Consider the following 23,761-nt stretch of genomic DNA (forward strand, 5'->3'; position numbering starts at 1 on the left):
GGTTTCGGTATGTGTTTTGTTCGTAAAGAGAACTGTTGTTTTGGGGTTTTTTTTTCTCCCAAAATTATATTTTTTATTTTGCTTGCCAGCAAAAACTGAATTTCACAGTAGGAACAAATTATATCACTGTACTGAATAAAATAAAACTTCTGAACAATGTAACACATTCTTATTCCTTGACTACTTGTATACAGTGGTATAAAACAGGCACGCGTACACAAAGAGTGCTTGAGTTTAGTTAAAAAAAGTGCTGTTTAAATTTTTTTCAATAAATAAATTCCTGTTCTGCATAGGGATGCAAAAGAAAACGGCGGTATAAAAATCCAACGCTTATCTGCCGTATGCCTTTCCTTGTAATAGCGTGTTACGGCGTATATATGTGTTGAGTCTAAGCCACTAGACTGTTCGCTATCTGTCACTGAGGGGCAGGGCCAGCACACACTGTGTGCTCACATGCATGTCGAGAGAGGCACAAGCAACGGGCGCATGTCCGCTCCATGTGTAGTTACTGCACAGATGAGAAGTGACAGTGGAGCAACTTAAACCTTTGTGAGTTATAAAGCCAATCCAACCCTGGCCCCCCCATTGCTGTTGTGGAAGCGCAACAGTGATTGGACATTAAGTTGCGGGGGTGGGCTTTCACCTGCCTGGACAGTCAATTGCAAAACCAAAAACCCACAGTCCATAAGGGTGGATTGTCCCAGGCAGGGTGGCACTGGTGACCCCCCCACCCCCACCCACGAGAGCCTCATTTTCAGGTCGGAAAAGCCAGATTTCCGGATTTATCTGGAAGAATCACACCCCTGAAAACATTATGTGACTTTTTGTAGACCGTACTGTCTTGTGCATTTTCTGTATCCTGATTAGAATGAGCAAATCAATTGAAAAAGTGTTTTGTACATTTCAAAGCAATTATCTACAAAATGTAGGAAACAAACAAGTGCTTCTGTCGAAGTGTGGGAATTGTCAGACATTTTAATATAAATTAAAATGACCCAAAACAGAAAACAAACATTCAAAAATACATTAAACTTCCAGCAGTTAGAAAACATCACCTGTTCATCTCAAATTGTCAGTAGCTGAATAAAAATACAATAAGAAACATACAGCTTTGAAAGAATCCTTTACATGCCTTTTTCTTGCTCCTGCTTAAGAGATAAATGTTACAGTTTACCTCACACAAATCATTATTTACCATATGGTTCCTTTTAAAAAGACTAATATGTGACAGTTGCTATCATGACTACATGACTAGGTACATGTCAGCCTGTCTTTTAAAATATCAATCTCAATGATGAGGATGAAGTATTTCAACACACTGGTCATAAATAAGTACATGAGACTTGTGACACTGAAATGACAAACCAAAGATAATAATAGAATGTGGAACTAGGACTGGCTGGTATACTGAATGTTACTGGTGCTTTATCAGAGATGCAGCTTCACAAGGACACTTGGCTTCATTGAACACCTACTAACACTACATGACTATCTCAGACTGTCTGCAACTCCAACTGTCCACCAGCGTTTAGCAGCTACTACATAGACAAGTAGAAATGGATGCTGCAGATGTGTTGAAGCATTTTCAGTCCATGGAAATATGGAAGTTTGTTTCTGGACACCAGATCTGATTTAACATTGATATCCTGACAACACTGTTTTAGGGCAAATTTTTTGCTTAAAGAAGGTCCAGTGTGTAAGATTTAGGGGTTAAAGAGGATTGGAATAGAATATTCATAGTTATGTTTTTATTATTGTTTAATCACATGTAAATAGGAATCACTGTATTGTCATTGCCTTAGCTGTTCATATCTACAGGTTTAGCCTGCATGGGGTCCACCATATCCAAGGCCACCAGTTCCATCCTCACATCAGACTATTTTTAGTCCAACAGCCCAAAGGGTCCGATGGACTATTGGTATCAGTTGGCGTCTGTCCGTCGCCAATCCGTAAACAATTTTCAAGAATCTTCTTCTCCAAAGTAGCTGGTCAGAATGACTTGATATTTGTTGTGGAACATTTTTGAGGTAAGGTCTACCAAGTTTGTTCAAAGAATTGGGAAACATTGATTTTTGGATTTTTAAAAAAATCCCCATTGGTTTATAATGAGACAAATTTCAAAGTGCTGTAACTTGAAAACAGTTGAAGATATATGGATATAATTAATATTGGTAATAGATAGAAGTCATACATGGGCTTTCATTTGGTGCCATGACCTGTGACCTTTATAGGTCAAAGGAATGCCAATTATTGTCTTTAAATATGCCGTTGACTACAGGACCCTTAGTCCTATTTTATTTTAGGGTAATTTCTATAAGAAGTTCTGATTCCCCATTACATTTAGTATGCAAACAATATCACAAAATTTGGCACAAATGACCTTTTGGACTCAAGGATGTCTGCCACATTTGATGAATGCAATGTTTTCAGAAACACCTTGAGTTAATTTCTTCAAATTTTTATAAAAGTATCCATGGCTTTGTCAAGCTACAGGAAGCAGGGTCATACTAACATCTCACTGGTGGCTCTGACTTCATCACTCCATCAGAATCACCCGAGGGCCTGGTTACCCCTTGGCCAATTCCTGTCCCAAGGGATATTGTAATCATTTTGTTGTCTGTCCATTCGATGACATAATCACATCATCTGAAGAAATCACTGAGATATCTGCACCAAATTTATACTGTGGATGCATCTTGGCATGGAACAGAAGCCTACTGAAAATAGGTGACCTTGACCAACTTTTTAAAAGTCAAATAGCCTTGTTCCTTGTGCAGTTATAATATCTGAGTACTTTCAAATATAAATATGTATGTAATAAATTTTACACAAAGACAATCTAATATAAATTATAGGGCAATAACTTTCAAATCAGAATCTTACTTGGCCAAGGGGTGTCAAAATTGTACAGCACGTTATGTTTTTTGTTTGAACTGCACATGTGGGTTGGTCAGCTGATGGACTGGGTAGGTACCAAGAGGGTTCACCTGGTACCAAGAGGGTTCACCTGGTCTGAGTGACCTAGCTGGTGATGACTTAACTTTACAGACCAGGAAATAAGGGTTAGGTCAGGTAAACTTAGGCATTTTAACTTTCAATGCAAAGAGGCACAGAGGCACTAAGCACAAACTAATTGTAAAGTCATGAAGTAATATGAGTCAAATTTAGCAAAGCAATTTAATATATGACACAAACACACAAGGATGAATTAGTTACATTTTGGCAGCCAAAAAAAATAAAGGTTAAGTCTGGTTACTGAGTTCACAGCCACTGTGCTAACAGTTGGTTACAATCTAGCCCCTAAATATCACACACTGAACCTTAAAAGAATGAAAAGCAGCTTGTGGACAAATGATATTCCACATATTTCAGTAGATTTGATGTGAGTGATCTCGGGACGAACAGATGTTTCAAGTTTAAAAATATAAATTAAAATGGATTACACTGTCAATCACCTCACAACAGTAGAAAGGTTACAAAACTTCCTTAAAGCAGCATCAAGCTTAGTTCTGCAAAGTTTACATCAAGTCTTAGTGGACAGCTCTAAATTCAGTGTCTGAAAGCTCATCTTTTGCTGCTCCTGTGGATCACGGATTAAAACTATAAAGTTTCAGCAATGTTAGAGTGTTCAAGTACACAACCAGCTTAGACCTCAACATGGGATGTTATTTTTTTCTTTAAACTAGTGGTATCCTGCAAGGATGAACAGTTTTTAAAAAACACTAATTTATGGCAATTTTTCTGCTTAAATACAATTGAACTTCAAAAACAAAACTAAAAAAAGATGAGAAAATACTTTTCTACTTCAAACCTCAAGAATCAGATTCAAATCCAGCACTGTTCACAAGTGAAGTCATAGTAGCACTTTACTAGTGATAATACTTCCTCAAACTGAAGTTGGCGCCTGTTCATACATTTCATTTAGTCAGTCTACACATCTGACCTCACTACAAGTCCTGTGCTACATGGTTAGCGACAGTGGATAACATCTCCACTACACCGTCAGTACTGTCTTTGACGCGTGTAGGTTATATTGAGGACATAACTTGCTCAAGTATCTACCTAAAGAAGACTTCACCAAACCCCTGATCTGTTTAATTACAGGGTGGGAAAGCATAAAACAGACCAGCTGGACAGAAAACCCAGCAGCCACCATTTCCATTTCAACCCTCAAGTGTTAATAAAGACTGGGCAGCGATTATCACGGGGTTAAAAGTAACTACAAGGTCTGCAAAGAAGAAACTGTCCATATACTGTTTTTCCTACACAGTGAGAATACACTAAGAAATGCTATCACTTTCAGATTTGTGTTTTCTGATCATAAACCCATGTGAGTCGTCTTAAGGGAAAGTAAAGCATAATTATTTTTCATTCATGCAGATGAAGTTTTTACCAATTTATACACAAAAAAAGAATCATCAGCTTCAACTACACACGTCATTTATTTTGACATCATTTTGATTCTAATTATAAAAGCTCTGGGTTTGTCACACATTTTCCCAACAATTTATTTAATTCAGTGGATGTGAGGTTTACTTACTATCTGCATGTGATAGAGGTCAGGGGTTCAGTTCCCTCCCTGTGATGACTCACCATTGACATTCTTCTCTTTTAGTTCACACTTTCCAACAACACAGAGACACTTGGCTGTTTATTTTTGTGTCTGTTCCATAAAAGTACCTCTTCCTCTACAGGTACAACGTGTCCTAACAATGCGTCTGCACCAGGTCTTCTCTCTTTCTGCATCTTTTCTTTGACTCAGCGTCTGTTTGCAGCCCTCCCTGACCTCCGTTTAGGAGCAGCTTTTGCCTTACCTGTGCTATTCTTTTTCCCTTGGACTACCACAGGTTCCATCTCCCCCTCCTGTTGCTCTTCATTTCCTTCAGCATCTGCTGTTGGGTCTGGGCCTGGTTCGTCTTTGCTGTCAGCAGGTTCTTCTTTGCTGTCAGTAGGTTCCTCTTTGCTGTCAGCAGGTTCCTTCTGATCTACAGAATCATGGGATGTGGTCTTGTCTTCCACGCTACAGAATCCATGGTCTGTGCAGTGGGTGCTGCTGAGTGGTGAGGTGGAGCTGAGGTCCGCTAGGGATACGTTGGGTTCTTCTTGTTTCTCTGGTTGCTGGGTCATTTGGGGCAGCGTAATGATAGGCTGCACAGAGTTCAGCCCTGAATCTAAACTTGTGTCATCTGACCAGTCTCTGTTAGATTCAGGTACAGGACAGACGCTGTCCTGAGCTTGCACAGATTCTCTGCAGGATTCAACTGCTTCACCTTTTTGACTCATCAAAATCTTGTACTTCTGAGAAAGAAAATCAACAATTAGACAGTGGAAATTCCTTGAGTGTAACACGCATTAACTTTGTTTACACACAAACTAATATTCAGTTGGGGTCTTGGGAATCTACTTTTAAGTACTAACGAAAACTTGATTTAAAAAAATCCTTTTTGGGACGAAGGAATGTGGTAAAACCAACTCCAGCTATTCCACGCTTCCATACATCAACGTGATAAATGCATGTGTTATGTTCATAGCTGCATGTAAATGGAAAGATTGACAGAATATTCACAGTTATTAGCCCTGTAAACAGATGACAAGTAGTATTGTCTGTTTTGGAATAAGGACAAAAATGAATAGTTTGTGCATATTTTCATGATATGCATCAGTTTTCCATAGAGATAATGCACATTTGATTCCTTACACAAGGATGATGCCTATAGACGAACATTAAGCTGCACAAAACACCTCAGCAACAGAATCATTTGATGAACTCTAACTCAACAGAACTACAGTTGAGTGGTCTGTCAAGACAAAAGGTGTTTCAGCCTATGAACAGGAGATCAAGCTTGGCAAACAAGCTGTCAGTGACACCTGTCAATCATAGCTTTCTTCTATTCGCTGTAAAATTCTATTAATGGAGTGAGTAATGACTCAAATATGGATCACCAGACCTTTTAGAGGGTCAAAATGAAGTGAACGAGACTAGAATGGCTCCTGGAAAAAAACTAATGATTTTCTTAAAAAGTATATATTCTGAGTAGGTATTCTTAAAAAGAAGTCTGATGCAAGTCCACAGGAGCGAGGCTTGTTTCGAGTATCATCTATTGGCCGTCAGCAGTATTACACCACAAGATATATGTTAGCTTCACCTCTGAGCAGTGGTTCTTGCCAAGTTCTTAGTGACCAAAATGCTTTAAAATGACAGTACTATCAACATATAGTCATGCAAAAAAGCAAGGGACTGACTTGAGTTCATCAAAAACCAACCTTGAGGTTCTCAAAGTGTTTCAGGGATTTGCAATGGGAGTGTAAGGAAGAAGACTCAAAATGGTAGAATTTCTTGCAGAGCCTGCAGATAAAGCCTGCAACTGGAACAAAAAAACTGGACCCTGTGGTAAAAACAAATCATTCACTGTTCTTAATATCATCTGTATAACCCAAACTACAGTGCAGAAAACAACAGCAACATGAATTAACTTTGCAGAAACTGTGAATAATTGTGGATTTGCCATGACTCACCATAGACTGTGTCAGGGTCATACTGCTCATCATGATCCATGTTCTTCAGAGTCACTTCTTTAAGGGAGGTCCAGCCATCCTGAAACAGGTCATGTATAAAATCAATCAATCTTATGTATAAGATAAGATAAGCCTTTATTTGTCCCACAAGGGAAAATTCCAGGTTACAGCAGGGAAGCCCAAAAAGAAAAGCACACAAGAGCAGAAGAAGTGCAAAATCAAAAAATAAAGACAAATAAAAAAAAACTATATATACTATTTACAGTTGTGCATATGTTTATCATAATACAGATTGAACAGGGATACGGTTTATTGCACTGTTTTTTATATAACCTCATATATATATATATATATATATATATATATAAATAAACAAAATACTTTGGTTGTTGGTTATTTGGTTATCATATAAGGCATGAACAGCCTTACTTTACAGTCATCTTACAACATTAACTCTGGTCCTCTCGTGCTCAGTCAGTCTTTTTAAGTGTATGTGTGCTTTGTGTGTGTGTGTGTGTGTGTGAGTGGGGGGGTACTGATTTTTAAACTTAGATGTAAAGCACTTTGTGCTACGTCCTCAATGTATGAAAAGTGCTATAAAGATTGACTGACTGATTGATTAACTCACCCTTTTGTCTGAATCATCTTGGTCTCCTTCATTGCTTGGTCTGTTGTCCTTCTCCTCCTCTTCCTCTTCCTCCTCCTCCTCTACCTCACTACCCTCTTCCTCTTCCACCAAAAATCCCTCTGTATCCATGACTGTCAGCTTAGCTGAGTCCTCACAGCCCTCATTTTCCTGCAGCTAGAAACAAGTATATGGGAGAGGTTCAAAATGCGCCATTTCATTCAGAATTTCTGCAGGTTGCAACAGACTGAAGGAGACTAAAATGTACTGTTATAATCTACATGTCCTGTATCTCCCTGTACTTGACATTTGTAAGTTTGTTGACTGATCAATCCAAAAGGTGTTTCCACACTGGAAACAAACTGAAACATGGGTCAGTTTATTCTGACCATTGAACACCTTTTTGGCAACACCATAAACAAGGTTTCACAGCCGCTAATTTGGTTCAGATCAAACTGAAAAGTTTGAACATCTCAAGTAAAGAAAGCAAGTGTAAAAGGACCCTCCATTTTTCATCAAACATCACCACAAATGGACCCTTAACTTCTAAGATGAGGCCTCTTTCGTCCCACTTCATCTTTACTCTGAGACTGTAACAGTTGGGTTGGAAATACCTCATCTACAAAATGATTAATACAAAAATTTCCCTAACACCTGAAAAAAAAAAAATCCTATTTAAAGGTCCTGTACAGACTTTCTGCGTGATCTTAAAAAAAGTCTCATTTTTATATATATGCCTGATCGTAGTCTGCAATTTAAAATTAGATTATCAGCACCAAAATAGGTTATTTCCAAATGCTATTTCCACCTTCCCTGGTCGGGTCGGACAAGACTGGACTGATTTACGGCAGACTTACATCACTTTGACACCACCACACCAACCGGCACAGTTTAGCAGTGAGACGTAAGCTGAACGAGTGGGGAGTAAGATCTGTCCTTTTTCCTAAAGAAAGGGACTTCTTGGATTTATTTTTGTTGTAATGGTGGACACTGGAACTGAAGCTGGACTGGCAGAAAGAAAAAAAAACTAAACGGGAGAGTGAAAGAGCACAGACTAAAACACTGGCAAACCTCTGCATTGAACCGATGGATAGAACTAAGCGAGTTACAAGGAATTAAAACAGACCCGGAGTTGTCCCTCTTCCTTCTACACAGGTATAGAATGCTTCTGTTCTTTATACATATGCATTGGAACATTGTATTTTACTATAGTGGCTGGTGGTAGCTCAGTCAAACGCTTAGTAAACACTTCTGTGTTAGCCACAGGGCCAGCTCTGTGATGTCGGTAATCTGTTTTATTTGGAGCATTGTTTCAGTCCCAAACTAAGGGCTTTGTAAGGTGAGACTGAAATGGTTCTGTATGGAGTTGAATGGGGCCTGGATACTAAACTGCCCTTCAGGAACAAGACAACTCTAAAAGTAGAATACTGTGAATGCAGAAGGCTGAAGCAGCTAGCGCTGAACTGCTAATGCAGAATGATGAAGATGTTGAATGACTGAAGTAATTTATGAAAATGCTTGAGTACTTTGTGGAAAAGCTAGTGTATATGTATATTATTGGGACACGTTTTAGAACACTGGTCTGAGTAACACTTAGGAGCTCCGGAGTAAAAGAGACATAGAAGCAGGAGACGGACTTTCAAAGTTTGGTTTCACTTTTGTTTTCATGCTAGTTATTAAACTACGCTACAAATGGACTTTATGAAGTTTGCTAGTTGTCTCATTTCAAACGTCACTTTGCACCTGCAAGTTACTGTCTTGAAAAAAGAAATGCAGAGTTGTAAAGAGGATCCACTCTTCAGTCATTAGTTTCAAAACACCTTGTCCACAGTTATGCCCTTACGACAGTAGGAGCTAGTGCTCATGGGAAGCAGAGTCTTTGTCCCTTAAAAACACCACCAATCTCAGCCAAAGGTGTCACTGTAATCCACTTTAAATGAATTCTCTGTACAGGACCTTTAAGGTCTTGAATTCATAAGACTGATTCATTACTTTTTGTTTATTTATCATTTTACAGAAATCCTGTTATCTAGTATTATTCACAGAGAAATATCTTTCAATCAGGAATACAAAACACTGGTACCTTCTCCACTTTTTGTCTGTGCTCCTGGGACTGCAAATGCTCTATGAAAATCTGCGAAGTCCTGAAGTGTTTCTTGCAGACAGTGCAGGATGAGATGGCCGTTCTACTTACGAGCTGAGGAGAGATGGAGACATCATTACTATATTTTTCTTGATACAATATTTCTCATTACCATTTGTGTCATCAGAGTCTACAGTATTTTGCTGAACAAACTGCCAAGAGCAGCCCTTTACTTTGTGCTCCTTGGTCCGACGGTGGTCCATGATACTACTGCTGAAGTGAGTCTGACAGGTGGAACACCAGCGCTTCAACTCAGATTTTTTCTCTCTGCAAAAAAGACAAAGATGCATAATTAAGACAGACAGATGCTTAAATACCTTCCTTACATGTGAGCAAATAGGTCTGTCTGGAAAAAGCAGTTAGGAAGTACTCTGTTATAATAAGTGAATAAGTAAGGCGAGCTCACTAATACCCCTGCGGCACAACACTTTGCCCCTCCTGCTCACTGATACTCTGCCTAGTTGGATTAATAACGAATTTTAAATTAAAGATAACTAGCGCATTGACCTGGGGGGATCCACAGGTTCCAGATGTGGTAGTTGTTATGCTGTTGTGTGTTTGTGCAAGCTGTATCACATTTGCTCAGCAGTCACTGCCAAAGCATTATGGCCATAGCAAGATGACTGTAAGGCTAATGTATTCCAAAATTACTAATATCTCAGAAAATATTGGTCCTATCAACTTGCCGTTTTTGCTACTGTCTTCCTTGACCAAAAATACATATGTATGCCAAACTGCAGCAGTCAGCTCTTTCCAGATTTTGTGTGATTACTGAGACACACACACATGGACACAGAGGCCCTTTGGCTTTTATAATATAGATTGTAAACTAGGTAACACTGAATTACTGTCCTTTTCATGTAGTTCAGTCAAAGTAAGACAAACATTATTCTGGCCAAGTCTAAACTTTCACTCTGATCACACTTTGTCTGCCAAATCAGGTGAATGGCTTTCAAGAAATCTAAGGTCAAATTTTCAAAAATTAACAAAAAATCCAAAAATTGAATCTCAGCCATCAAACTATGCATTTCACCTCTCCTAGTGGTAAAAAAAATGTGTGTCAAATTTGAAAAGAATTCGCTGAACAAAAGTCACAGATGGAGGGACCTCCCATTCCCTATGGGCAGGCGGGGGTATAACAAAATACATGCATACATGCATGCACATGCTTGAAAACTCACCCATCTTTGCTTGTTCCTTGTAGAGACTCCTGTACTCGCGGCAGCAGGGTGACTAGGCAGGCGTTACTCATGTGCTGGATCTCCATCATTCTTTGCTGGTGGGAAACGCTGTTCATATGACTCCTGAAGTTCTACAACAAATGGAAGAGCCAATTAGAGAATCAAGATGAAAACAGTTCTATTTTTTCCAGTATTTTCTAGTGTCCTATACGAGTACATTCCCAGGAAACTCAAGTAAAGGTTTATTCTACAGCGCCCCATGGGCTATATCCATGTGTTTGTCTGTACTTAACCTACTTGCTGGTTGTGGCAGGTGATGCTGCAGAGGTAGCAGTAGAATTTGCTGGTGCCCTCTGTTACACCCTCCTCTGCTTCCTCCTGGTTTTCCGGTGAAGTCAAACAAATGTCTTTATCTTGTGTCATCTCTGCTGAGGGTAAATTCACCTGCTGGACCTCTTCACTCAGTCTGGAAGATGGTGATACAGCAGGAGGACAGCTGTGCACCTGCAGAGAGGTGTTCCAAAGCAGAGGACAACTCAGTGTTGTATATTTGTAAACTACAACCGGGCTGTCTAATATGACAAAATACAGGAGTGGACATGCTTAAAATTCTCAAATATTATCATGAAATATTTGAGGAGAAATCTTTTTTTTTTTTTGTAAGGTCTGCATCTGACAGATATGTGCAATTAATTTTTGTTTAGTTTGTTTACTGTTCACAAGAAAAAAACAAAATTAAATTCTTGATAGTTCATTCATTATCTGATGAAATATCCAGTTTTGACCTTGTCGGAACAGAGCACGTGCAAAAGGGAGCATTTAGGTTTGAAGAATGGAACAATACTTGGCAGAGTTCAAGGACTTAAGAGTCAGTCTTAATGTAATATATCACAAATACATGGGGTGTCTGAAAACATTTTTCCACTATTGTATATTGTGCGAGTACAGGAAATACATTATGTTCCTTTATTTCACTGTTTTGGAAATCACTTTCTTTATGGTAAGATTTTTCACTTTCTAAACAACCCTTAGTGTTCTTAAAGATGGAACAGACCCGGGCAGGAAATTTATATGAATGCATCATAAATAAACTTGGAGTGGACTAAATATGATACAGAACAGGGTCTTTCTGAATGAGAAAGACCAAGTGAAAAGAAAATTGATGAGCTTGTACCTAAAGGGTCCACCTGTGTAACCTGGATGTGGTTTGGGACTGAAAATTATAACAAATATCAGAACATAATGTGCCTGCACTTGAAAACCCTCGGCCTTCAGGCCGCGCCAGGGTTTCTCAACCTTTTTTAACCAAGCCCCACTAACGGGACAGTGGATACGTCTGATGGAACATGCAGTAACATTATATATTATCTTGCATATTTAATTGAAAATTTGTAAGTTAAGTAAAAATAGGAAAAAATATTAATCTTACAAGCTATATGCTTGTAAATCAAACTGTAATTAGAATCAAGCTTTTTTCTGTAATCAATTTACATAAATTATTCATTGAATGTAGAGGAAATGTCCTGTATGATGGGATGTATCATTATATGGATATGAAATTACTTGTGTTAGAATAAGAGATGTTGTCATACCACACAGATCTAACGACAACATTACAGTCATGCATCCCAGTGTAGTGTATATAGTGACTTAATAATAGGCTCCTCACCACTGCTTTGGTCATCAGTAAATCCAATTCAACAACATCTGAGTCTGCTGCAGATCCCTCTTCATCTAGAATGATGCAGTCTAGAAAAAAAAGGGTGGTAAACAGTGTTAAATCTCTCTCTCTCTGTTCCAAATCAATTTGTAGGTTTAGGTCTATTTTACCCTCAAGCTGGCTGTTGCATTCAGAGGAAAGCAGTTCTCCATCAGCCTCCACTAGAGGGACGGTCTCTGCCACAGGGACAGTCTGAGTCTCAACCACAGACTGCTCTTTGGGATCCTCAGGCCTTCAAGAAAAATAATGAAAAAGGAACAAACAGATGCGGAGAGTTAATAATAAAAGGGACTGCTATTTCTATTTGGACTCTGTCTACATCATGTGTTCACTTTTAAATAACAACAGAAGATGCCTTTCCTTTGAATGATTGTAAATCCTGTTGGGCAAACCATCTGGGTCATTCCATGGCAATTCAACCAATGGTCCCCACATGACCCCCTCAGAAAATGCTGAAAAAATTCACACTTGTTCACCTACTAGATAAATGAACACATCCAAAATTTTAATGTCATATGTGTAATAGTTTAGGAGATACAACCCTTTGAAAATTAATGTTTTTCTTTCTTTTTTTTTTTAAATTTTGCAAATTTGCTTTTTGGCCAACTTTGAGGAGCTATATCTCCTTAGGTATTCAAGCCACACTGCTTAAACTTATTGTCTGGGGTGAAATCCCCCTGAAAAGACCATATGTTGCATCAAAATAATTGTAGGTGCCTTCATGTTTGGTCCATGAGGCCTTGAAATCAGGCAAAAAGGCTAATGCTTCTAAATGTCCTCTCTCTTCATGCTTGCACTTTGCCATAATGGATGAATGTAGAGACCTAATTTTTTTTTTGCATGGATTCTTACAGTCAAGATGCAACAATATACTGCAAAAAGATTACATTTCAATGAAAAGTGTTGCTGTGAGGCAATGAATAAAATGCGTCGATTTCAATTTTTCACAAAAATACTCTTTATTTGAGCACCCAAATTACCATGTGGCCAATTAATGAAAATTTTTAAATTTTTACCATGTCTTCATATATGTTTCAAGATGTTGTGCACAAAATTTTAGCTTTGGGATAGAACTGGTTATATTTTTCATATTTTTTTTTTACTGCATGACTATATTTTCTTCAAATTGTATACAATTTCATCATTCATTGCCTCACAGCAACACTTTTCATTGAAATGTAGTCTTTTTGCAGTATATTGTTGCATCTTGAGCATAAGAATGCATGCAAAAAATTAGGTCTCTACATTCATCCAATATGGCACAGTGCAAGCCTGAAGAGAGAAGACATTTTGAATGAGCCTTTTCGCCTGATTTCAAGGCCTCATGGACCAAACATGAAGGCACCTACAATTATTTTGATGCAAAATATGGTCTTTTCAAGGGGATTTCACCCCGGACAGTAAGTTTCAGCAGTGTGGCTTGAATACCTAAGGAGATATAGCTCCTCAAAGTTGGCCGAAAAGCAAATTTGCAAAATAAAAAAAAAAATTAAAAAAAAACAAAACGAACAAACAAAAAACCCCAAAAAACATTAATTTTCAAAGGGCTGTATCTCCTAAACTATTACAGATATGACATGAAAATTTTGGATGTGTTCGTTTATCTGGTAGGTGAACAAGTGTGAATTTGTTTCAGAATTTTCTGAGGGGGTCATGCGGGGCACTTTCTGAAATCTGGTTGATTTGGGATGGAATGACCCATCTGGATCTTTCTGCTTCACGACTAACACACTCCTGATCAAAATTTTAAGACCATCTGAAACACTGCATGAATTTAAATACAGCTTCAAATAGGTGTAGGCTTCGCACAATAAACACAACCAAGGGAAGGGCATCAGTTTGGAATATTCTTTGGCTATCATACTGACTGACCAGATGGTAATAAGAATACTGTCTTCTGGTTAAAGATAGACCAATTATTCACTTTGAACAATTCATCTGCACTGTTAACACATTTTATTGTCATGTTTTAATATTGCCATTGGCAGAACTGGCTCAAAAAATGAAAATCACAGCTAGAACTGTCTAGATTTGTTAACAGTTTTTATGAGATTCAGTTCCAGATTTACAGATTTGTTGATTTATGTATGTACAGTTCAACAGTAATCGAGTTTCAGATCCAGTTCCCCACCAAGCAAAGATTGAAGCCAATTAATCCTCTACTGTCATAAACTATTATTATTATTATTATTATTATTATTATTATTATTATTATTATTATTATTATTATATGTTATGTTCTGGCACACCTTTTTCCCCTTTGTCTTTTGTGGACCTTTCAATAATAATTTATTTTGTTAGTAAATATTTCTCCCTCCTTGGTATTTTTGCCTTTATAATATTTTTGTAGTAAAATAAATTTTTTTGGGAAACAGCCAATTAGTTCTCCCACGTTCCCAGAGGTTATAAATTGGCCACTGGCACACTAGGTGCTCTCTGCCTCGCCTCCTGCTCTAGCTCCGATGCTAGGGTCCAAGACACGCGCATCAGGTTTTGCACTGCGGCTTCCTGCAGTGAGTCATGTCAGCTGCTCCTTTGCTTTCTTTGGTTAGCCTTATTTTTTTTTGTTTGACCAGGAGGGTCTGGACGTCATGTTTTCGGCTATTCTCTTTGTTAGGATTTAGTTGCGGGTTGTGTTCTGTAGAGTAGGGGTAGCGGTTTGTGGTCAGTTTCTACAGTCCTCTACAAAGTTGTCCTGGCCCACATACCGTCCTTATGTTAAGATGTCTGGCTTACCTTGGTCCTTTTCTTTGAAACTTTGGTTCTTTTTTTTTGTTTTTGGGCACAGGGAGGGTTAAACATAAAAAAACCCAATGAAAAGTAACAACTAAAAATAAAGAACTTTAAAATTTGAATCCTTTTGTCTCCTGTGTCCTCTGTTAAATATGTTAGAACCTTCAGGACTTAACATTATACAAGCCTTTAAATTCCTACTACCAGTCAACCTCTACTTCTAACAGTAATTACTAATATCACTGACCGAATGGACATTCTTCCTGTTATGTTAATACCATTATGATCTTTATATTACGATTCCACATGTATGATACAAACATAGGTTGGGACATTCATCCACTTTTCAGCAACAAGACATGTCTCACAATGGGAAATTTACTATCTTTGATAAAAATAGTAAAGTTGGCATTCAGTTGCCTACCCTTCTGTCCTTGGCTTCTTTACTACAGGTTCTCCAAGCGTCTCCTCAGATGGCAGAGTGGATCCTTCACCTCCTGCTGCAGCATTATCTTACATTCAAACATACATCCAAGCAGGTATTATAATTACTGTACTGCTTACCCACACAGTGAACAAATAACACAATCCTCTATTGTTGATGGAAAAAAAAGACTAAATTAAATGCAACCTCTGAATGCTTGCAAAAAACATGCTTTGTTGATCAAGGCTGTGCAATAATACAGTCTCAAAACAGCACCAGGAGAACATTTATGTTAATAACGATGTTAAACTTTGGACATTTTTACTTGACATGGATACATCTATCAGCCTATTACACTGAATAAATAAATGTCATGAAGCATCATGTCAGTTGATTTTCCATTTGGTCTCAGAAGGGTCTTCAGTACACTGGCAAGTAAATGTTTTTACCAACATTGTCGTAGTAAAAACACTTAGCTTCAGATCTAAGCCAGTAGCCTGGTCAAAGGCACTGGTACAGGTATTAATATTTTGATGGCAGTGGAAAGCAGGAGAAACCCACACAACACTCGGAAATTGTGTCAGCACCCCTCAGAAAAGTCCTGCTCTGACCCTAGAAGCCATTACCTTTGAGTTTTGAATGTTTTTAATAAATAATGCATTCAAGTACCCTTAATTAATTCTGAAATCTATTCTCAAATAATGTTTAAAACATTGCTAAAAACCAGAAAACCTAGATTTTCGGAACGGGGGTGGGGGTGGGGGGGTAGCGGTCCGTCATTCCGTGATTGTGTGTGTGTGTGTGGGGGGGTGATAGTGTGATTGTCCGAGCAGAAGTGAAAGTGAAACTGAAAGGCTTTACTGTTCCTCTAACTCTCTGGTCAGCACACACATACAGGAGCAGTGAGCGACAGAATCTCTGCAACAAAAAAGTTAATAAAGCGGTTACATATTGGCTGATGCTGATTAATCGGTGATAAGCTATAATCGGCCCGATTAATCGGTCGGGCTCTGGCCTCATCACTCTTCAGTCCTGTCAATGAGTAACACCAATGTCCTGGTGAAAAAGGTACAACAGCATCTGTACTTTTTAAGGTCACTGAGAAGGGTCAACCTGTCCCAGAAACTGCTGCTGTCCTTCTACAGGTGTTCTGTAGAGAGCATCCTTGCCCACAACATATTAGTGTGGTTCAGGAGCAGCACTCAGGCTGACAAGAGGGCTCTGGAAAGAGTCAGAAAGTCAGCACAGAGCATCATAGGAGTCCAGCTGTCCTCTCTGTCAGACATCTATAACACCTGGTATCTGTGCAGGGCCAGAAGTATCACCTCTGATGATTCACATCCCAGACACAGCCTACTCTCACTGTTGCCCTCAGGGAAGAGGTACAGATCCATCCTGGCCCGTACCTCCAGATTTAACAACACATTTTATCCAAGTGCAATAGGAGTACTGAACACATTATAGTGAAAATACCTTAAATAAGGATTAATATTTAACATATATCCTCAGTGTTCAGCCAGGGTCAAAGTGCAATATATTAACTCTACCATTTCATGGTTGGTTGACATGCTTGTTTTTTATTCTGTACATATTAGAGGTCGACCGATTATCAGCCGGGCCGATTATCGGCGCTGATATTTGGAAATTTGACGTATATCGGTATTGGCCTTTTTTTAATCCGACGGGCCAATATTAAGAAATCAATTTAAAACTCGGTTATTTCGGCTCAGATGCAGCCGCGCCTCTCTCTGTCCTGCCTACTGTCTCCTGCACTATCCACCCCGCGCCCTCTGATTGGTTGATGCGGAAGCTGTCCTCACACACACAGACTGGGACTGACTTGGGGTGAGACTGTGTTCTACATACATCTTCCCCATTACTAATACATAGTTTGCAGAGCGTTTAGAGCCAGATTGATGAACTAATGTTCTGGTAAAAGCTCATCAGACTCCACCTTAGCGTGCTTCCCTAAAACAAGTGAACTGAGTTTTTTACGTGCTCTCTTAATCACACACACACACATGCTTTTCTATCACAGACTGTTTCCATCTCCATATTATCAGCAGTCTTCTTTTAACTAATTCTCAGACATGTCAGGAGGTAATATGTATTAGCAGAGCTGCCGCTAATGTTTACTCTGCTCTGACGTTCTTCTGCTGCTCACTGAAACCTTAGTAGTAGTTGTGAGATGTAGAGCACAGGGATGTTTATTACAGTTTCAGATGAGTTTTCTGCGTTTACCTTTGACACATGTGTTTTCTCTCCGGAGCTTCTCACATGAGAAAACTTTCCCTCTCCGCGGTGTGAACCCCTTCCGCGTCGAAATCTGATGCAGAAGGGGTTCACCCCTGCATCAAATAGTGCCGCTATGGGGCTCTGACCGCATGCGTTGATTTCTGACTATTTGGGATGAGGCTGTGTTGGTATGTAATGTAATAGTGTGTGTTTGCATTAAAACCACATGAAGAACTCTACAACTCACAACTACTAATGTTGCTGTGAGCTTTCTAGTCCTATGATCCGAAAATTAAAGTGAAGATGAGAGAGAGAGTAAAACTTAGAAGTGATTTATCTGAACATGGTGGAACATTTTAAATACTGTGTGGGCTCATTAACGCCCAAAAGGCTGTTTGTGTTCTGTCAGGAGTTTAACTGCACTCATAGCAACTATTACACTTTTTTATGTAGCTTTTGTCATATTAATTATTAATAATGTAGCAACATAGTTTTGAATGACAGGGTCCCTGCTATCGCATGGTAAAATATAAAATTTAATAATGAAATCAACTTAAGGCTTCCCAAATGCTGTAATAAATTAAGCATGATGAGTTGAGCATATGTCAGCATGTGGCCTAAGAGTTTACAAGAGTCTCCCTGTATTTTTGTTGTGTTTGAACTTAAGACAAAGATAAGTCATTATAGTTACATTGAAATTTTACTCTATTTACTGTGGAAAAATATAAGGGAGCTATTTATTTAAGCTTTTATTCAACTTTATAAGAGATGTTTCTGAGTCTAGGAAATCCATGCACTTCTGGAGCTATTACTTTCTATTTGTTTGAATAAATAAACATACTTTAGGCGTTTAAACGAAGTTCAGTGTTTGCATTATTCAAAAATTTTCATGCCAATTTTTACACTTTTACTGCAAATGAATATCAGCTTCAAATGTCGGTTATCGGCCTCCTCTAACTACTAATAATCAGTATCGGTCCTGAAAAACCCATATCGGTCAATCTCTAGTACATATATTTACACTTTTCTTTTAAACTGTTCTGCATTACGCACCACAAGAAGGTTGTCTCTTTTAATTTTGTTGTACATATGTATAATGACAATAAAGGCATTCTATTCTATTCTATTATTGTTTTTACCATATCACACAGCTCTAATTCAGGTGGTTAAAACAGCATAAGTTCAACACCTGGTAGATCTTCTAGTGCTCTGAAAAGTCACTCGTACCTGTTTCAGTCTTCTCATTGGCCTCGGTGGACGTGCTTGCTTCTGGCTGGTCATTGCTGCTCTCTGCTGCCATCTGCTCTCCATCCCTCTTCCTGTCTGATGGGCGACCTGTGATATCCTACACACAGAGTAAAAATATTTATAAGGGATTTATGCAGCGGTCTTGTGAGTGACAGAGTTATAAAATCTGGCCTGAAATGACAAACAGTAACTACTGTATACATCCAAGGAGAACAACTACTACAAGAATCAGATGCTTATGATTGTACAAGAGCTTATTGATTAACTTATTGATAAAAATAAAAATTACTATCAAGTTACTCCACTGAGAGGTGTTGCTGCAATTATATCATAAATTTCTGCATTAGTGCTTTTGTAATTACTGTTGTGCTGGTGGAGGTGGAGGATGAAGAGGAGGAGGAGGAAGGTGCAGTGGTGGTGGCGGTGTTGTTGTTGTTGTTGTAGTATCGAACATGCGGGTGAAACGGACGTGCAGCTGGGAAACCCATCATGGGGGATTTGATAGCCACACCCATGGGAACTGGCCCAAGCAGAGAGGACCGGGTCCCAGCTGCAAAGAACTGACGGAACTGCTGTCCTCCCATCGCAAAACCTCGCATGTTACCTGAACCAAAGAGAAAGTGTAACAAGATGCATAGGTAAGAAGAAAGAGGATTAAATGAATGAAAATAGACATCTATGACTTAACTGAGAGTATGTAAAACTGTAACAGCATTCCCAACTGTACCCTGCATCTGCTGCATCAGTAGTGCGCCCTGTAACATGGGATTGGGGGTGATGATGGTAGTCTGGGTTGCCTGGCACAGGTTGACCATCCTGGCAGTGGGAGCAGTCTGAGGTGGTACAGGAATGGCTCTGGGTTAAATAAAAAAATAAACAAGAAGGAATTAAAAAGAAGAGTTATTTGAAAAATTATCAAATGCCATAAAAGAGGAGAGCCCCTGGGAATTCTCAGTATATCTCAGTAAAATGTTTTGTATCACATTTCTTCCTAAACACACACCATAATGTGAAGCTGCAATCTTAATATATTACACTGATAAACTTTTCTTTCACTATCAAGCTTTATTGTTTTATGTGCCATCACAAAACTGACTTAATGAGTTTTTGAAAACAAGTAAAATAAAAATGTCACACATTATTGCCAATATTACTTATTGTATAACAGATGGCACATTAACGTAATGCAATCAGGTTTTATTGCATGGTAAAATAAACACAAATAGCACAAAAAAGGTAACAGAAACACAAACCTCTACTCAGCACTGGTAGAGTAAAGGTTAACTGCTGCATTTGACCAACCATGATAAGAAGTTAATATCCCATCTTGAGATAGTGGTAGGATTATGACCGATGGAACAAATGCTAACAAAATCTCCCCTGGCATGTCCTGTTTATGGGCCTGGCCAAGCGAAAATGAACATTAGGGTCAATTTCTTTTTTCTCTAAAACAATATTTTTGATTACTCAGCATTAAAGACATATACAGGGTTCCTACACATTTGGAATTTCAAAATTCCATACTTTTTCCAGACCCTAATTTCCAGATACTTTGGTAAAAAAATTCCAACTAGCCAACCAGTCTTTATATTTGGGATTTATGAGCCAGTCGTCAGAGAATTTACATCTACCCATTATGAGTTCTGCCAACGATCATACAAGACATGTTGAATAGCTCGCTCATGAAAAGTGTGGACATCACCTGTCCGTCAAAGCAGCAGTAAAACTTGGCGACACCTGGGAGGGCCTTAAAATTGGTTGGAAGAGGATAAGAGCAGAAGGCTGGGCATTCAACCTGTCAATCTGCCCAAATGTTTTCTGGGACGCATAGCCTACTGTATGTGCTCTCACACAAACATTTTAGCTGCACTAGCAAGCGCTTTAAGAAAACAGACCGATCAATTTCCTTTTTTTAGATATTCGTAATTTTATGTTTTAGAAAATACAACAATGGTAACAGTCTTGGAAACATAAATATTTTTCCATACATTTGTTTCCATTTTCCTTACTTTTCCAGACCTGGAAATTTATAAAATCAAATTCCATACTTTTCCATACTATCCATAATTGCGTCAGAACCCTGGATATATCTCTAGTTTCCAAAACTGTGTTTATTTAATTTGTACCTGAATTACAACTGGATATGCATGAAAAATGTAAATTCTATGTAAATAGAATACAGTGTAAATTAGGAGCAGGAAAGGTTGTAAATGAATGTACAGCATAAATTCAGAATGTAAGTAGCAATGTGTAAATAAATATGTTCAAAATATATGCCTGTGTCTAATCTTATATTTCATAATAATCAGACACTATAAAGATTTTGAATATTTTTGTTATTATAAAAAAGGGAGAAAGATGTGTATTAAATAAAGTAATGAAACATATGTCGCCAGAGACGGGTAATTTTATCAGCATCTTAATAAAATCTTTTATTATTATCCTGCATCACACTGGACAAACACTTCACTCCGGTACTTTTTTAGATTCTCACTCACTTACCATGAATTAATGTCTTAAAACTAAAATAAAAAGGATATCAGTTTCATTTTTGGATATAATGTACTCTCATATATTAAGAAAAGTGTGGTATGCCTTATGTTCCACAAGAAGTAATCTTGTAAATCATAGGTTCAGTCTTAAGGTAGGTCAGATAAGTCTCCGGCAGAAGTTCATCTTTTATTGATCAAGCCATAGGCAGTATTTTTTTTTTTTCATTATAGTACAAAAACTGACAGGAATACTTCATAGTTCCAGGTCCGTGGCCTTGCTACCTAGTTACACTTGTTAACCCTGTACTGGTAGCATTTATTTCAAGTCTTATATAATATTAAAACCCAAAACACCAGGATAAATCCCACCTCCCTCCACGTATATCTAACCTGTGTCCGCCTCTTAGTTTGATTAAAACCCCGTACACTGATGTGCAGCCTCCGCCGGCTGCCTTACATACACATCATCCACTAGGCCTTGGCTAATCCTCGGGCTCATAGTGCTCACGCTTACCGCGGTGTCTGGTGGTGGTGATGCGGGACATGATGCGCCGGTGCAGGCTGCGGAGGTGGAGGGGGTGGAGGCTGCTGCTGCTGGAAAAGTTGCTGTAGCTGCCGCAGATGCTGATGAAACTGCTGTTGTTGCTGCTGCTGTTGCTGCTGATGGATGTGCGGGTTAAACATTTTGCTTTTCAATTTCCTTCAAGGCCCAGTGAGTTGACGGTGAGGTGCCGATGACAAGACACCCGTTGAAATGTTTAAGATCCCTGGGTAGGAGGAGGAAGAAGAAAAAGATTTGACCCCTGCTGTCAAATCAACTCTTTGTTAATGCACATTCAAGAGCAGCGCGAACCCCCTGACAACAGGTCGCTCTGACAGATAGCGACTAGCTGGTTGAGCAGTAAGCTAACAATATTTCACTTTTTGCATACATTTTAAGATTTTTCTCACTTATTTACTCCGATATCAAACTTAACAAAGATAATAGCCGGTAATACAAGTGAGACGACCGGCAAGCTATCCCAAAATGATCATACGCAGTTATATTGAGTCAAGAATTGACAATGCTACACCTGCTACAAACAAACGAAGCTACATTAGCCACCGACCAGTGACCGAAAGTGAACTAACAACTTAGCTTAGCATAGCCTTGAACTAGCTAGCGCTACTTCACATTTAAACCGGTCGCAACTCCACAGATGCACTACGCATGTTGTCTCTGTCCGCCTGTGTTTATTGTGACTTACCTCCGGATGTGAATGTGGCAGCGATGTTTATTTATATGACATATATCATAGCACAAGGTGAACACTTGCTCTCGGACCACTGCAACTCAGCAGAAAACCGAACACGCTCTGGGGAAGGGGGAGGTCCCGGGGCCTGTTGCCCTCTAGCGGGTGTCTACAGAACTGAAAAGGCACAATGTCAGATTGACCAGATACTGATGCTCGTCAGATCAAATTTGATTTTGTTTTATATAGCATTGCGTGTATATCTGTAAATTCACAATTGAAAAAAATCAGATTCATACATTTTAAGCAGTTCTTAGATATGTTAGCCAACGACATTGATTTAAACTACTTTAAATGGTAGATCTATGTAAATTGGCTCTTTTTCGTTGTTGTTGTTTTTTTTCTTTACAATTTTATTATCTTATTATGAATTCCTATACCTTTTTTTAACCCTCAAAGACCCAAACAACCACTGGCAACCAAAATCATCCGCTGATCTAAAATGTTTAATAACTTCTGAACAACTATACCTATGAGTACGTTGAAATAATTGAGGTAAAATACAGTTTGTCCTCTTTACATGGTCCTCAGATATGACCCATCTGGACGTTCAGAGGCTCCATAGTGAACGTGGAAACACTGTTATCTTCTGTATCATTCATTCACCAGTAAACTCATGTAGCAACAAATGACAGTGGATGGAAACACTTGTTTCATGCCCAGTTGATTGTATATTTTGCTAAAAAAAAAAAAAAAAAAAAAAAAAAAAAAAGTCAGTTTTCTTTCAGTTTTCTCTGTTTCTGATATAACAACCTTTGAATTTACTCTGGGCTTTAATGAACATCTACATGATTAGTTATCAAATATAGGAGAATAACTGAAAAATGCAAAATACAGTGGATAATATTATGATAAATGGTGATGAGTCACTTAAGAAAGAATAAATAGAAACAAAGTTATTTTGAGAGCTACCATAAAACTAGCACTGGCTCTTTATTGGTTAATAGTCAGTTTTAATTTATTAAGTCAATTTAGTTATTATTTTCGTGTTTTTTATTGCTTATTGGTAGCCTATTGAATTTAAGCTGTAAATGCATCTATGTAAGAAAGATACCTGGTGATGTTTATAGCCTAACTTAAAGTAATGAAAAAATTAATGACTAAAATTGGATGATCCTTTACTGCTATAAATATACAATAACATGTAAACTA

General features: G+C 38.4%; 1 protein-coding gene across 2 annotated transcripts; it reads right to left on the bottom strand.

The window, feature by feature from the left end:
- Positions 1–954: 954 nt before the first annotated feature.
- ciz1a (cdkn1a interacting zinc finger protein 1a) lies at positions 955–22,707 on the bottom strand. 2 transcript variants are annotated; one of them, XM_030148562.1, is made up of 16 exons: positions 22,565–22,707; positions 21,832–22,084; positions 19,553–19,680; positions 19,188–19,429; positions 18,805–18,922; positions 15,343–15,430; positions 12,296–12,417; positions 12,135–12,214; positions 10,763–10,969; positions 10,466–10,596; positions 9,458–9,551; positions 9,225–9,338; positions 7,145–7,318; positions 6,517–6,595; positions 6,265–6,386; positions 955–5,298 (listed from the first exon to the last, which is right to left on the bottom strand). In XM_030148562.1, exons 2-16 carry the CDS (start codon positions 21,999–22,001, stop codon positions 4,759–4,761), a joined length of 2,409 nt encoding a protein of 802 aa, XP_030004422.1. In that variant the 5' UTR covers positions 22,002–22,084; positions 22,565–22,707; the 3' UTR covers positions 955–4,758. The 2 variants fall into 2 exon arrangements, with proteins under 2 accessions (XP_030004422.1, XP_030004420.1); XM_030148560.1 differs by having other exon boundaries at positions 7,145–7,312; positions 19,176–19,429.
- Positions 22,708–23,761: the final 1,054 nt, after the last annotated feature.

Source organism: Sphaeramia orbicularis, chromosome 12 (assembly GCF_902148855.1).
Source record: "Sphaeramia orbicularis chromosome 12, fSphaOr1.1, whole genome shotgun sequence".
In the NCBI taxonomy this organism is placed as follows: domain Eukaryota; kingdom Metazoa; phylum Chordata; class Actinopteri; order Kurtiformes; family Apogonidae; genus Sphaeramia; species Sphaeramia orbicularis.